The sequence below is a fragment of the Mustela nigripes genome, chromosome 14 (genome assembly GCF_022355385.1).
Source record: "Mustela nigripes isolate SB6536 chromosome 14, MUSNIG.SB6536, whole genome shotgun sequence".
Lineage (NCBI taxonomy): Eukaryota > Metazoa > Chordata > Mammalia > Carnivora > Mustelidae > Mustela > Mustela nigripes.
In genome coordinates this window covers 71,619,025-71,632,228 of record NC_081570.1, presented here as the reverse complement: position 1 = coordinate 71,632,228, position 13,204 = coordinate 71,619,025, and the positions used below count along the sequence as shown (strand labels likewise).

Genomic DNA, 13,204 nt, shown 5'->3' with positions numbered 1-13,204 from the left:
TTCTATACCTCTGATCTTCTCTCAACATGTGTTTTTGGACTCTTCCTCTTTCTCACAGATGGGAAGAAACACATTCCTATAATCTCTTGGCCACCGGGGGTGAAAGGTCACTCGCGGATCTGGGTAGGAAAACGGATCCTCACGCTAGGAACTGGGGGTGGTACCAGGTGTAGGGCAACCTGGGACTAAGAGAGTAGGGAGAAAGGTCAAAGTATTCATCCACAAAGGAATCACCCCATCCCTTGGCCTCTTGACCACCACGAAGCCCTCCAGGCACTCTGCTCAAACCATAGCATCTTCACGGGCGCCTTGGGTTCGATGGAAGGTGTGCACCTGCGGCGGAATACAGGTAACCGCGGGCCCGGGTCCACCGAGGTTCCCACTGCGCACAGCTCCGGCGCTCACCGCTTCCTCCGCCCACTCCTCGTGCGGTGCTCGCTGCTGCAACTCCCGCCTCGGCTGCAGCAAACCCGAAAGCGCCAGGGTGGGCGCGCGGGCCAGCGCCGGGAGCTCTGGGCATGCTCAGTCGCTCGGGCAGAGCTCGGGGCGCGAGCCGGGCTCCTCCTGCACCACATTCATCCGCTGCCAAGGGGAGCAGCCGGGCGCTCGCAGGCTCGGCGCGCGCTGCCCGAGGGAGGACCCGGCCGCCACCGCCCCGCCGCCTCCTGGAGCCATGGCAGCGCTCGGCCACCCCGCCGCCTTCGGCCGGGCCACCCACGCCGTGGTGCGGGCGCTGCCCGAGTCCCTGTGCCAGCACGCGCTGAGGCGCACCAAGGGCGACGAGGTGGATTTCGCCCGTGCCGAGCGGCAGCATCAGCTCTACGTGGGCGTGCTGGGCAGCAAGCTGGGGCTGCAGGTGGTGCAGCTGCCGGCCGACGAGAGCCTCCCCGACTGCGTGTTCGTGGAAGACGTGGCCGTGGTGTGCGAGGAGACGGCCCTCATCACCCGACCCGGGGCGCCCAGCCGGAGGAAGGAGGTAACTGTCCGCCCCGCGACGCGAGGGGCGCGGCCGGGAACGCGCGCCGGGCCCTCCCCCGCCGGCCGCGCGGGAGTTGCCGGCGGAATCGCGAAATTGGCCCCCGGCTAGTTCAAAACTTCACCTTTTGGGGGAGAGGGTGTGTGTGTGTGTGTGTGTGTGTGAGAGAGAGAGAGAGAGAGAAAGAGAGAGAGAGAGAGAGAAGTTCATTGTTCACGCCTCCTGGCTGTCGGCACAGCTGGGGTGCCTCCAGGACGCCCCAACTGAGTGTGGTGGTGCGGACTCCCGCAGGTGGGTGGGGTGGGGAATCCACCTCACTGGCATTTTTTATGCGTAAAGAGTGAACAGTGGTAGAGGTAGTGCAACTCTGAGCGTTTCCCAGAGAGGGTTGCTGCTCCTGGCTGGGGGAGGAGTCTTGGGGGGCAGCGCTGGTTTGTGACACTGAAGCCCCCAAGTCCTGCCTAGGGCTCGGAGCCGCGCGTGCCTGAGGAATCAACCCGGTGTTGGTGGCACAGACCTAGGGCGTCCCGAGTTACTTTTTAGTGGTGGCGAGTGAGTCGGGCAGAAAGCGACGAGTGTCAGGGGAGTGGTTTGTTGGTGAGCTGAGAATACGTGTTCATGAATAGGCGAGGTGTGGAAAGCTGTCCTCGGCGTAGGGTGTTGGGGGTGTGTGTCTGTGCGTTTAATTAAAAATGGTTGTTTCAGAAATTCCGTGATTTTTACGATGTTTTTAAACTTACAGCAATTAGAGCTTTGTGTGTTCGCAAGGGAAAGTGGCTACTTTCAAATAGTGCAGCTTGTGAAAATGGCTGTGATGGCTTTAAACCCAAGGCAGGTTAATGGGGAGAAAGAGAGTGAAAATGGATTTTAAAATGCCATCTGGCATGGGTTCCCCTTATCACCAGGCTAAAAGCCCAGCCTCAAGACGCTGTTTCTGTTGGCATCAAGTGGCATTGCAAGAAGCCCCTGGTTTCTTTCATATCTGGACGGTTAGGGATTCCTCCCTCCCCATTTCATCTTTATTCGGTGGACATTAGAAATGCCTCATAGAGCTCATAGTTAAAATATGCTTACTCTACACATGCTTCACTACTTAGTTGATAGAACCATACATGGGCTGAGAGAATAAGCATATTGCATTTATTTCTTACTGAGACAATTCAGCCGTTGTTCACCCTACCTTAGCAGAAAACAAAAAGAATAACCGGTCTCATATTCTTTACCTTTTATTTCCTTTGCCACACCTTTGAGTCATTGAGATGGCCCACTCTATTTTAAACTGATAAGCATATAACCCCACGTGAATACTTCTGGTGTGTCCTAGGCCATAGGGCACAACTGTGGTTTGTATTTAAAAGAGTAAAAGACGTTTCAAAAACGCTTTCAAAATGGTACTCCTTTGATGAGGGTAGTCCAATTTCCTGTCAAGAGGCTGTTGCTCGTTTAATCATCCATTTCATTTTATTCCTATAATAAAACCTTCCAAATTTTGGCTTCCCGATTGTAAGTGGGCAGTGATCCTTCTCCCCTGTCAGATTTTGAGGCATACATTTTAAGCTGGCTTCACTCTTCTATCAATCTAGTGGCTCTCTGCCAGAGACCTCACAGTGTGGTGGATAGGAACATCAGATTATAGCTAATTCTGTGACCTTGGGAAGTGTGTCTTGCCTCAACTTTCTCACCTGAAAAGTAGACCTAATACTTATTTCATAAATTTGTTGTACTAAATTTGTTAATCCATCTGAAGTTTATAGGGTAGGACATTTTATGAATGGTGGTTGTTATTATTTACTTAACAGTGGGTCATGGAAGATTTTCTTTTTTTTTGAGCAGTGAGAAGTCTGCTATATACTGAGGTAGTTACAGTGACATTTCCCCTTCCCACGGTGAAGGGGAGTCATATTCACACCTTAGGATCCATCCTAATCTGCTTTGTAGCACTTCCTCCCAGCTTGAGTTTCCTACAGGAGCATATTGTCTCCCAAAAATGCCTTTACCGTTGCATTTGATCTGAATCAGCAGAGTAACAGGTCTTGTAGCCAGAGAGAGCACGGGCAGTTGTGTTGGATGGGGTACTTCCGGAAGGCAGGGCTATGCAGTCTTCTGGAAGACTAATACTCTTTGAAATCTCTCACCAGTTCACTGCCTTAGTTGTTGAGTGAATAAATGAATGAATGAAATGCTAACTAGCTAATATTAACAAGCTCATAATAATTCCTTCAAGGTTCTCTTTGGACTGTTGTATATACTCTTCATGTGATACCTACCTCCCTAACTGAAATTCCACAACAGCGAAGGCATTATTTTAAGATTATTGCCGCTGATCTCCTTTGCCATCTGTCTCCTTACTCTCCATCCCGTTCTCCATGCTGTAGAGTCCAAGTCTCTAAGCTGGTCTTTCTAAAACTCAGATCTGATCCTGTCCCTGCTCTGATGAAGCTTCTAGAAGAACCCTCCATTAAGCTTGATAAACCCATGGAGTTGTCCTCTGTTTGCCTTTCCAGTTTCAGTTCCAACTCTGACCCTACACCAGGTGCCTCCCAACCTTTTGGCTCAAGCCAGGTTCTTTTACTAAAGCTCACCATGCTGTTCTTTTCTAAGCATACATTTCTCCTTTGTCTAGGACATTCTTCCTCTTTTCTCTCTTCTCCATTCTACCTAGCTGTACTACTCATGCATCATTTCTCAGTTTGCTATTATCATTAATATTATCAGCTAATCTCTATTGGGTGCTTGCCATTTGCAAAACATAGTGTCAGATTTATGACATGGATTTCACTGAATGCCCACATCAACCCTTTGAGCTCAGTACTATCATTATTCTTACTTTAAAGTTGATGGAACTGAAGCTTAGAGAGATTAAATACCTTGGCCAAGGTTATAAAGTGGAACCAGTGAAACTAGGACTTGAACTCGGATTTGTAGCACTCTAAAGCTCTAGTCCCAACCCCTGTGATACTAAACAACCAAGCGTAGGGTTGGTCTTCCTTTTATGAGCACTCTAACTCTCTGCACTTCCTTCTATGGTATCTTTCATACCATATGATAACGACCTGTTTTAACTTTCTGTATCTCCCCACTATTATAAGAACTCTCGGGACAAGGATCACATCTGCATTCCTTAACATTTTATTCCCAGGACCTTGCACACAAGAATTATGCAGCAAATGTTTTGTTGGACACGTGTGTCCATGACTTTAGATCAACCTTAGGTTTTCTTGCTTAGGACATATTTGGTGTTTTGCAGGCATTCTCAGTGGAGTCCCAGAAGTTTCGTTACAAGTACAGGTGATTTATAATTGTTTTGTTTTTCTCTTCCTTTCCTTGTACCTGTCTCTGTCTCTTGTTATTTTGCTTGTTTTTATAATTCTGGAAAATTACTTTGTCAAAACATAGTGATATTTAATGACTTTTCTTCCTTGGAAGGAAGGACTGAGAACTGAACTCAAGAAAGTAACACTTCTGTGAAAGCCACAGTGGAGCCTCCCAAGATTAGTAAACTGCAGGTGCTGTCTGCAGGACGCTTAAGTTTTAGTGAAGAAAACTGCGTGTAGAGAGTCAGCAAATAATGTTAATTGTCTCATAACTCTGTCTTCATGAAGACAGACAAATTAGCTTTGAGAACCAGTCATAGTGATGTACTGTATGGTGACTAACATAACATAATTTAAAAAAAAGAGAACCAGTTGTATTTTAAACAAATTCAGCTTGATTTTAGAAGAAAAAAAATCAACTTATAAATGCCAGCATCCTGTAAACAAATACTTAAGAGCTAAAGTAAGACAAGTGACAGAATGTAAAAGGATTGGGTTTAAAAAAATTAAAATTTTTGGATGGGTTATACATTTCTGCAGCACCAAATTCAGAAGGTACAAGAGGATAGATAGGCAGTGCAAGTAAGTTTCCCTGCTCTTGTACTTGACTTACCCTCTTCCCTTCCTTAGAGGCAGCTACGAATAACATTTTCCTGATTTTCCTTACAGAAGGTTTTTAGTACGTAATGATTAACTGGTGAAGGTTACTCAAGCAAAATTGTAAAGTATATCCTGTGCCCTTTTGCCCCTCTTTCAGATTCATTTTATCCTTTCCCAGGTACCAAGGATTAGTATGTGGGATATTCTGTCCAGGAGTAAAAACACAAACTCACTCTCACAAGATGATAATGGCCTTAATTATCCTTTCCTGGACCGTTTATATTTTTAGGGGCTTCTTGAGGAAGAAGGCAATGCACATAGCACACGGCAACAAATCCAAAAAGTGGAATTGGACATTGGGTAGGGACATGGAGGCATAAATGGAAGGCATGAACAAACCTATTTAGATAGAAATTCCCCTTTTGTTAGGGCACTTTACTGTTTGGACCTATATATTTTGGCCCTGGGTTTATTCTTTGGTTAGGCTAAAAGTATAACCTTGATGATCCCAGAGCAAGGTGAACATCAAGACTATGTCTAATCACTAGCTAACATGTACCACGTGTGTGTGTGTGTGTGTGTGTGTGAATTGCAAAACCTGATACTATTATCAACTCTATTTAAAAGAAGGAAACTGAGGCTAAGGTAACCAGAATTAAGTAAGTTGTCCAAAAACAGACAGCTAATAAGTGACAGAACTGAGGTCTTCATGAAAATGTTCATTTTTCCTTGATATGCTTGTAGCCAGTTGTGGTTAATAATAACAGAACATTAAATCAATACAAAATAACTACCTGAATCCCTTTTTTATGCAGCCAGCAATATGCAAATCTCAGTTGATATTAACGAGGTAAAAGTTTTACTTCCCTCCTCTCATAAATGAGAGTAGATTGTTTTCATTTTAGTTAAATAATAATAATGTGATCATTTACATGAAACCCCAGAATTATGTAGGCACAATTTGTGTGGAATTGTATCTTCTTTACCACCAGACTGGATGATTGCTTTTTAAAATGCATACATTTTCTCAAATTTCTTTTTAACATCAGGTGAGAAAACTGCCCTAAGCCATAATTAGAACTTACTCTTACTCTCACCAAGATGAAAAGTAAATGTGCTGGAGGCTCTTTACATGGCAACGGATTAACGGCTCTTGATAAATCGTCACCTCCAACTGGTTAGAACAACTGCTCCCTTTCAGGATGTTGCTTTTTGACTCCACTTGGCCTTGGCAAAAATTGTTTGGAAATTGATGTGTCTTGGAAACTGGAGTGCATCTGCAAATAATGCAATCTATTCCCATGCAGTTGATCTTGAAAGCCTTGAAAATAAAGAACATAGTGATGAGTAGGGAGTGACTTCTATTAGATACTATTAGCTGAAAATGAGCTTTCTGCAGAGATTCCTAGGATCATTAGAGAATCATTATAAGACTAAGAAGGCAGAGATGGATCCTTATAATTCAGATATGGTGGAAAATAGCTTTTGCATGTATTTAAATTTTTGTTGAGCTCAGATTTCCTCAAAATTGGTCTTATTACAGTAATGGTAGGTGTCCATCCATTAATATAAGCCACAACACAGAAAAATCTACTTAAGACTTTTGAACAAAGATTTACCTTCTATTGCTTTTGAATCATACATAAATTATTCATGGCCTCTTATGATTCTCAGTATGAATTTGGAGATGCATGTTTAAAAAATGAGTGCTGGTTGTTGTTTATTTCATGGGCATTCGCTATTAACATCTGTAATCACTTGAGAAAGCCTCATTTTCTACCTGGAGACTTGGACACATTGTAGAGTTCATTACCCTACTCAAGGGATATCATGATTAAAGGTAAAATAAATGAAATTTTAATGAAAGAAAAGTTTCATTCATCTCTTATGCAGAGCACAGTGAGTTGCTCATCCCAGATAGTCAATAAATGTTTATTTACCAAAGCTAAGTCCCCCATGTTCTATCAAAATGCTCCTCTGACCTTTGAAGTTAGCTTGTATTGTTTTCCCTAAACTGATATTAGGTAATAAATCTGTTAGTGTCCTCAGGCTCATTTCATAAGCAGGTACTTTTCATCCAAATGGACAAGCAGGAATAATCTCAAACAACAAATCCCATTTAAAAATGTGTGCATGTAATCATTGTCAAACAATTTAATGATGTACATTGTCTTCCTGAAGCTGAGTGCTAAAGGAGGAGTAACATCACATGGAGAGAATAAATAACCAGACTTTAGACTCCTGTTTCTGAATGTTTAGGTCATCTAAACAAGTATAACTAGAGAAAACAGCTCAGCAGAGTACAAAGATGAAAGTACATGTTATTACAGGGTTGGCTTAATTTTGCCCAACAAATCAATGTGGGCAAACCTGACTTAGTTTATGTTAGCAAATTAAAGAGAATACAACTTTTAAGCTGCTTTTGCAACTGGATGAGTTTATATGGGTAAATTTTCATTATTGTGAATAGGAATACATCAACATTTTGCTTGATTTGAATATGTTTAATTAATTAAACAGAACTTTGCCTTTATTAAAGATATTTTGCCTTGATTTCTTTGTTCTTGTTTTGTTTAAGAAGTACTAAAATTTTCTAATTTGCTTATGGTACTAATTATGAGTGCCATGATTATATTAAAAATGACTGTACTTTAGAAGGTAAAGGAATACTAGTTGTATCACTCCTATAAGTTTGTTCATTCAGCAACTGTCTACTAGATGCCAGTGTTTGGTGCTAGGGAGACATATAGGTGCTATATGTTCATTCAGCAACTGTCTACTAGATGCCAGTGTTTGGTGCTAGGGAGACATATAGGTGCTATATGTTCATTCAGCAACTGTCTACTAGATGCCAGACCCAATGTTTGGTGCTAGGGAGATATAGCTGAATTAGATAACACTGCTGCTCTCAGGATCTCACAATTCACTAGGGAGGCAAACTGGTGGCAAATGCTTGCAGACAAAGGGGACTGGTTTCACAACAGGGTTCTGTCTAAATGTTATGGAAGCTCCAGGCAGAGTGTCTGACCCACATCAGGACCTCTCAGAAGAAGAGAATATTGAGCTAGAAGTAACCAGGAAAGGAAGAAAGGCAGCCTTCCAGAGACAGCGAGCACTATGAGGTAGGATAAGGGTGATAGTCCAGTAAAAGTAATTTCATTAACATTGAGGAGGATACAGCATTGAAAAAGGCCTGCCTGTGCCCTCTCAGAACTCTGAGATTTTGTTCCCTAGTTCCAGGTTCACCAAGAGAGCTACATCCTTAGCTGTACTTCCTGTTCGGGGGCTGCAGCGATTTGACCCCTTATCACAGCCTACTCCTAATTGTGCACTCCAAGACCGAGACTTATTTCTTGAGGTTGCTAGAATGCCATTTGGTAGGGGAGTAATTTTTCCTCTTTGGTCCCAAATTTGTCACATTAGGATGTATCGGGTAAACCTGGCATCCCATAGTATATAGTTATATATAACATTATCCACGTCAGTAGCCAGTAAGAGAAAATTATTTCCTCTTTGCTGTCAAAATGTGTTTTTATTCACAAATCTTTCCAGCTTTGCGGTAGACATTAGTGAATCTCACACTAATATAAATCAAATGCAGCCTAAAGTAAGCATCCATCTGTACTCATAGGTAAAATATACTGCAAAAGGCAACATGGTAGGGGTATCACACTATTCTAGGAGCGGGGGATACTGGTTTTGATTTTTTGCAGTGGTAGGAATATCTAATATTCTTTCCAACTTGGAGATGCTGTGTTTTCTTTCTGGGCCTCAGGTCATGTTGGGATAGGACGTAAAGGGTAGGGGGAAAAAAAAGATAAGGAGATGTGGAAAAAATGATGGGCAACGATGATAACTTAGGTTTGTGAGATGGGATTAGGGTTTAGAGAATAAAGAATACTGGCTTTTTTTTTTTTTTTAAAGATTTTTATTTATTTATTTGACAGACAGAGATCACAAGTAGGCAGAGAGGCAGGCACAGAGAGACACACAGAGAGAGAGAGGGAAGCAGGCTCCCTGCTGAGCAGAGAGCCTGATGCGGGGCTCGATCCCAGGACCCTGAGATCATGACCTGAGCTGAAGGCAGGGGCTTTAACCCACTGAGCCACCCAGACGTCCCAAAATACTGGCTTTTATTCAACTTGACACATCCTTGTCCTCTGTAACTAACCAATCCTATGACATCATGCCTTGGTTATGATAATCCATTATGAGATAAAGCTGAATTTCCCAACTCTATTTCAAAAGCTCAGCTCATACAACCATTTATAGCATATTTAAGTAATTTTTTATTTAGAAAACTTAGATAAGAGCCACTGGGAGAGTGTAACATACCTAGACCCACGTACTGTCTATCATCACATGACTTTCAGTGTCTGCCAGTTGATGTTTCTGTGGTAAATGTGAATCAATGGCTTGAAGAAATGGAGAGTGAATGAATGTGGAGTATATACTGTGAATGAATGTGAAATATGTAAGTTGTGTTTTTTGTTAGAACTAAAAGTCTTGACTTGCCCATGGCAGTTCTTTCTTACAAACCCTCTATGCATATGTGTTGATTTCCATTCCTGGTGCTAAAATTTGGGTTTTGTTTTCAAAATTTCGACTTTTGTCTTCCAAAACTTCATAGTTATTTTTCTGAATAAGAAAAAAAAAAAGGATACCCATTTAAATGTAGCCTTTCTGTAGTTAGCTATGTACAGTTTAAGATTGTTAACAGTAAGATACTGATGTAATTATTTTTAAGGTTTGGAGATGTGTTTGTGGTAAACTTAGACTTTTTTTTTGTCTGAAATTATTCAAAGAGCTGAAATTAGCTAATTTAATGCTCTTGGTATGGTTAAAAGATAATGGAAAAAACACATCTACTTTATTCTCTTAATTACATTTTTTGGGGGTCGTAGGGAACCCTCATTTTGCAAAGAAAGAATAACATAACTATGGTTTGGCTTTGGGTCATATTTTAGGCCACTATGATATAAACATATTTTCCAATTCCAGAGCTTTATGTGGAGAAATTTAAATCTAGTGCTTTATTTTGAGGTACTCAAACCATTTTATTTTTGCTTTTGGTATTCTTCTTTCTTTATACCCTCTTAGTCCTTCATCGGGGCCCAGGTTTTCCAGTTCTCCTTTCTGCAAAAAATACAGTATTGGGAGACAGAGAGACCCTCGTCACAAAGGGTGCTGCTTTCTTCATTTTTATGTTATTCTCAAACTAAACATCTCCAAAGCTTTAGGCCTCCCCTAGTCTCCAGGCTTTCCCAGGCCACCCCAAATATGTGAATAGTTTAGCAATGAATAGAGCACAGCTTCAAGACAAGGCTTTTTGTACGGTTGTGTGTGTGCATGTTTTTAAACTGCTGTTCTTCACCTACCATAGAAGGGTCATGAAATCAATTTAGTGGGTCATGACCAGCCCATTTATTTTTACTGTAACAGAATCAATAGAAAATGTCAGAGTGTACTGCAACATGGTAAGATGGTGTCATGAAACTTTTTTTCATTTGTATACATTTGTGTTTCTATGTATACTAATTAGCTATATAAAATGTGTTTCTTACTATAGGTCACTGCCAAAAAAAAAAAAAAAAATGTGAAAACCCACTGTGTCTCCTTTGAATTGGATTGCACCTCTCAGCCTCTTTTTAAAAATTCTGGAGGACTATGCCTGTTGTCCAATTGGGATCTGGGAATCCTGGCCAAAATCCTAACTGTTTCTCTATGTGTATCAAGTCATGCTTGATTTCCATTTGCCTAGGTTGGAAATTGGACCTTCTGGCTAATTGGAAACCCTGTCCATCAGGGGCAGGAAGCGAAGCCTAATGGAGGAACATGAGGAGGAGAAAGACTTTCAACTCCACAATTTGCTAGAAGCTGATTCTACCTCTCCTTCGGTGACATTCTATACCAGTTGAGGGAAGGTTACATTAAGACAGGCAAGCATAGTTTCCATATGAACTGGCATCTTTTTCATTTTTTTGCAAGTAGAAAATGTGGTAGCAGTAAGAACTGAACCACTGAGCTAACTGCATCCAGGGGTGTTGACGCCTACATTTTCTTACTAGCAACTTCCAGATGGAAGCTGAGATCGGCAAGGATCCCAGGAAGCCTCAGTGTCCAATGTTAGGAGTCCCGTTGCATTTGGAAATGGAAATTCAGGACACTTCTTTTTTTCTTCAAAGAACCCCAGAATATGTCAAAACACAGAATGTCCTAGAACATAATTATAATGTCCATGCCATTCTCAGACCACTGCCTAAAGGCCTAGAAGAGACCTTGAAAAATCACTGGTTTCACCATTTTTTCTTCACACTCTGCAACACTAAATAGGTGTAAATCCAGCCTTTACAGACGAATGCTCAAAGGAAATTTAATTTTCTTCCCCAAGTAACCCATTTTAGCAATATTTGTTACTGTTAGTACTCACACTAAGTATGAATCATTTGAACTAACATATAGGTTGGGGTTCATTCTAACAAAGTGTATTTGACTGGTTAGTAACAAGTTAGTCTGTGATTACAGGGAAACCGTATCTGATTTTCAGTGGTAACCCCCCTTTGCACAGCTGAGCATCCTAGTACTAAGAGTGGAGTGTACTGTCTCACACCTGCTCTTTTGTCTCCCTCTAAAGCAGTGCTTTGAAGATTTTGGTAAGAGAATAATTATAGAGGCAAACAGTGTGGCCATGACTGGAGAAATTGTGTGTTTGTAGGAAAGGCATTTGGAATTGTGCATCTCGGAGCTATACTACATGAGGAAAAAAATGGGTAATGCATTTGTCATGTCCATGACAACATTTTTCTTTGTGAGCACTGAGCTGGATAACTGAAGCCTCTGAGTGGTTTGCAAGAAAACTGAGAACGAATATTGCTTCTAAACTAGTCCCCAGAGAGGAGCTTCTCCATGAGGGAGAGAAGGAGTAGGGATTTGGGCTAGAAGATTTTTTTGAAAGTAAGTGCAGAAAAACATACAAGATATAGCCCACTGGCCTCAGCACGGCTGAGGTTCAATTACGATTCGATTCACGCTCCCTGAAACACTCGCCTGCCCTGAGGTCAGCCTAATGACTGGAAATTCTACAAATGCAACAGCTACTGTCCCTTGGACTGTTTTAAACACACACACACACAGTTTATATACACTCAGCATCAAGTTTGGATAAAATCAGTTTTCTAACAAAGCCTTTCTTGTGCATAATGTTTGGTAGTAATGAAGATCATCAAAACTAATTAGAGGGATTCTCGAGTTACATCATTTTGGTGGACTACTAGCCAGGAGAAATATTTTTTTGAATGAATTCTGCTTTTTCACTGGGCTCTTTCAGCTTGTAATCAACTTCGTATCACCTTTCCTTCCTCTTAATTTCACCCTTTTTTGGAGCTGTCAGTGGAGGAGAAGGAATGTATGCAGTCCCTGGAGCTTTCTTACCCTTCTTTACTTTCCTTCTGTTGAGGAGTTCTCATAACACCATGAATCTTTCCTCATATTCTGGTCTGGATAGTGATTTTCAAATTACAAGTTTCAACTCAGAAGTAAATCATAAAGTCCACCTAGTGGGTCCCTCTACTTTTTGTTCACACTCTTGTGTAAATGAACTGGAATTGAAAATGTCAGAGCACATGCATGACCCATAAGACAGCCAAGTATTGTTTCCTTTATACACGTACATACAGTTCCCTTGTGTGTTGTGGATTGTGACATAAGGTGTATTTCTGGCTGGAGGTCATTGCTATTGAAATCTGCTTACCTAGGAAACCAAGATAAAACTTAACCAAGTACTAACATTAGCTTTTATTGATACTCTTTCTGTTTGTAGCAACAATAGAATTTTTTAAAAAAGATTTTATTTATTTATTTGACAGAGAAATCACAAGTAGGCAGAGAGGCAGGCAGAGAGTGAGAGGGGGAAGCAGGCTCACTGCTGAGCAGAGAGCCCGATGTGGGGCTCGATCCCAGGACCCTGGGATCATGACCTGAGCCGAAGGCAGAGGCTTTAACCCACTGAGCCACCCAGGCGCCCCAACAATAGAATTTTGACATGTGTCAGAGCCACTGATTTTCATTGAGCAAATAGGCAGTTTGTCTCATTTTATTACCTGGTAGGAAGGTGGAACCACTTGTCTCAATGCAGCAAAATGCAGGAGATGGAAAGGCAGAGAAGAAACATACCATAGGTGGCAAGTTTGGGGTTCTTTTCAGAAGTAGGTATTTTCAGATATCAAGGACTCCATCACAAAAATGGTTTAGAGTGTTTCCATACACTTAGACATGACATCTTCATTCGTAAATCAAATTATGATGATGTGTTGTG

At 41.7% G+C, this 13,204-nt stretch overlaps 1 protein-coding gene across 1 annotated transcript in view; it reads left to right on the top strand.

The window, feature by feature from the left end:
- Nucleotides 1–508: 508 nt before the first annotated feature.
- DDAH1 (dimethylarginine dimethylaminohydrolase 1) overlaps nucleotides 509–13,204 on the top strand; it is a 133,010-nt gene continuing 120,314 nt past the window's right edge. The window contains exon 1 of the mRNA XM_059375291.1: nucleotides 509–976. Within this exon, the coding sequence (XP_059231274.1) occupies nucleotides 674–976 (303 nt within the window). The 5' untranslated portion in view covers nucleotides 509–673. The remainder of the gene's footprint in view (nucleotides 977–13,204) is intronic.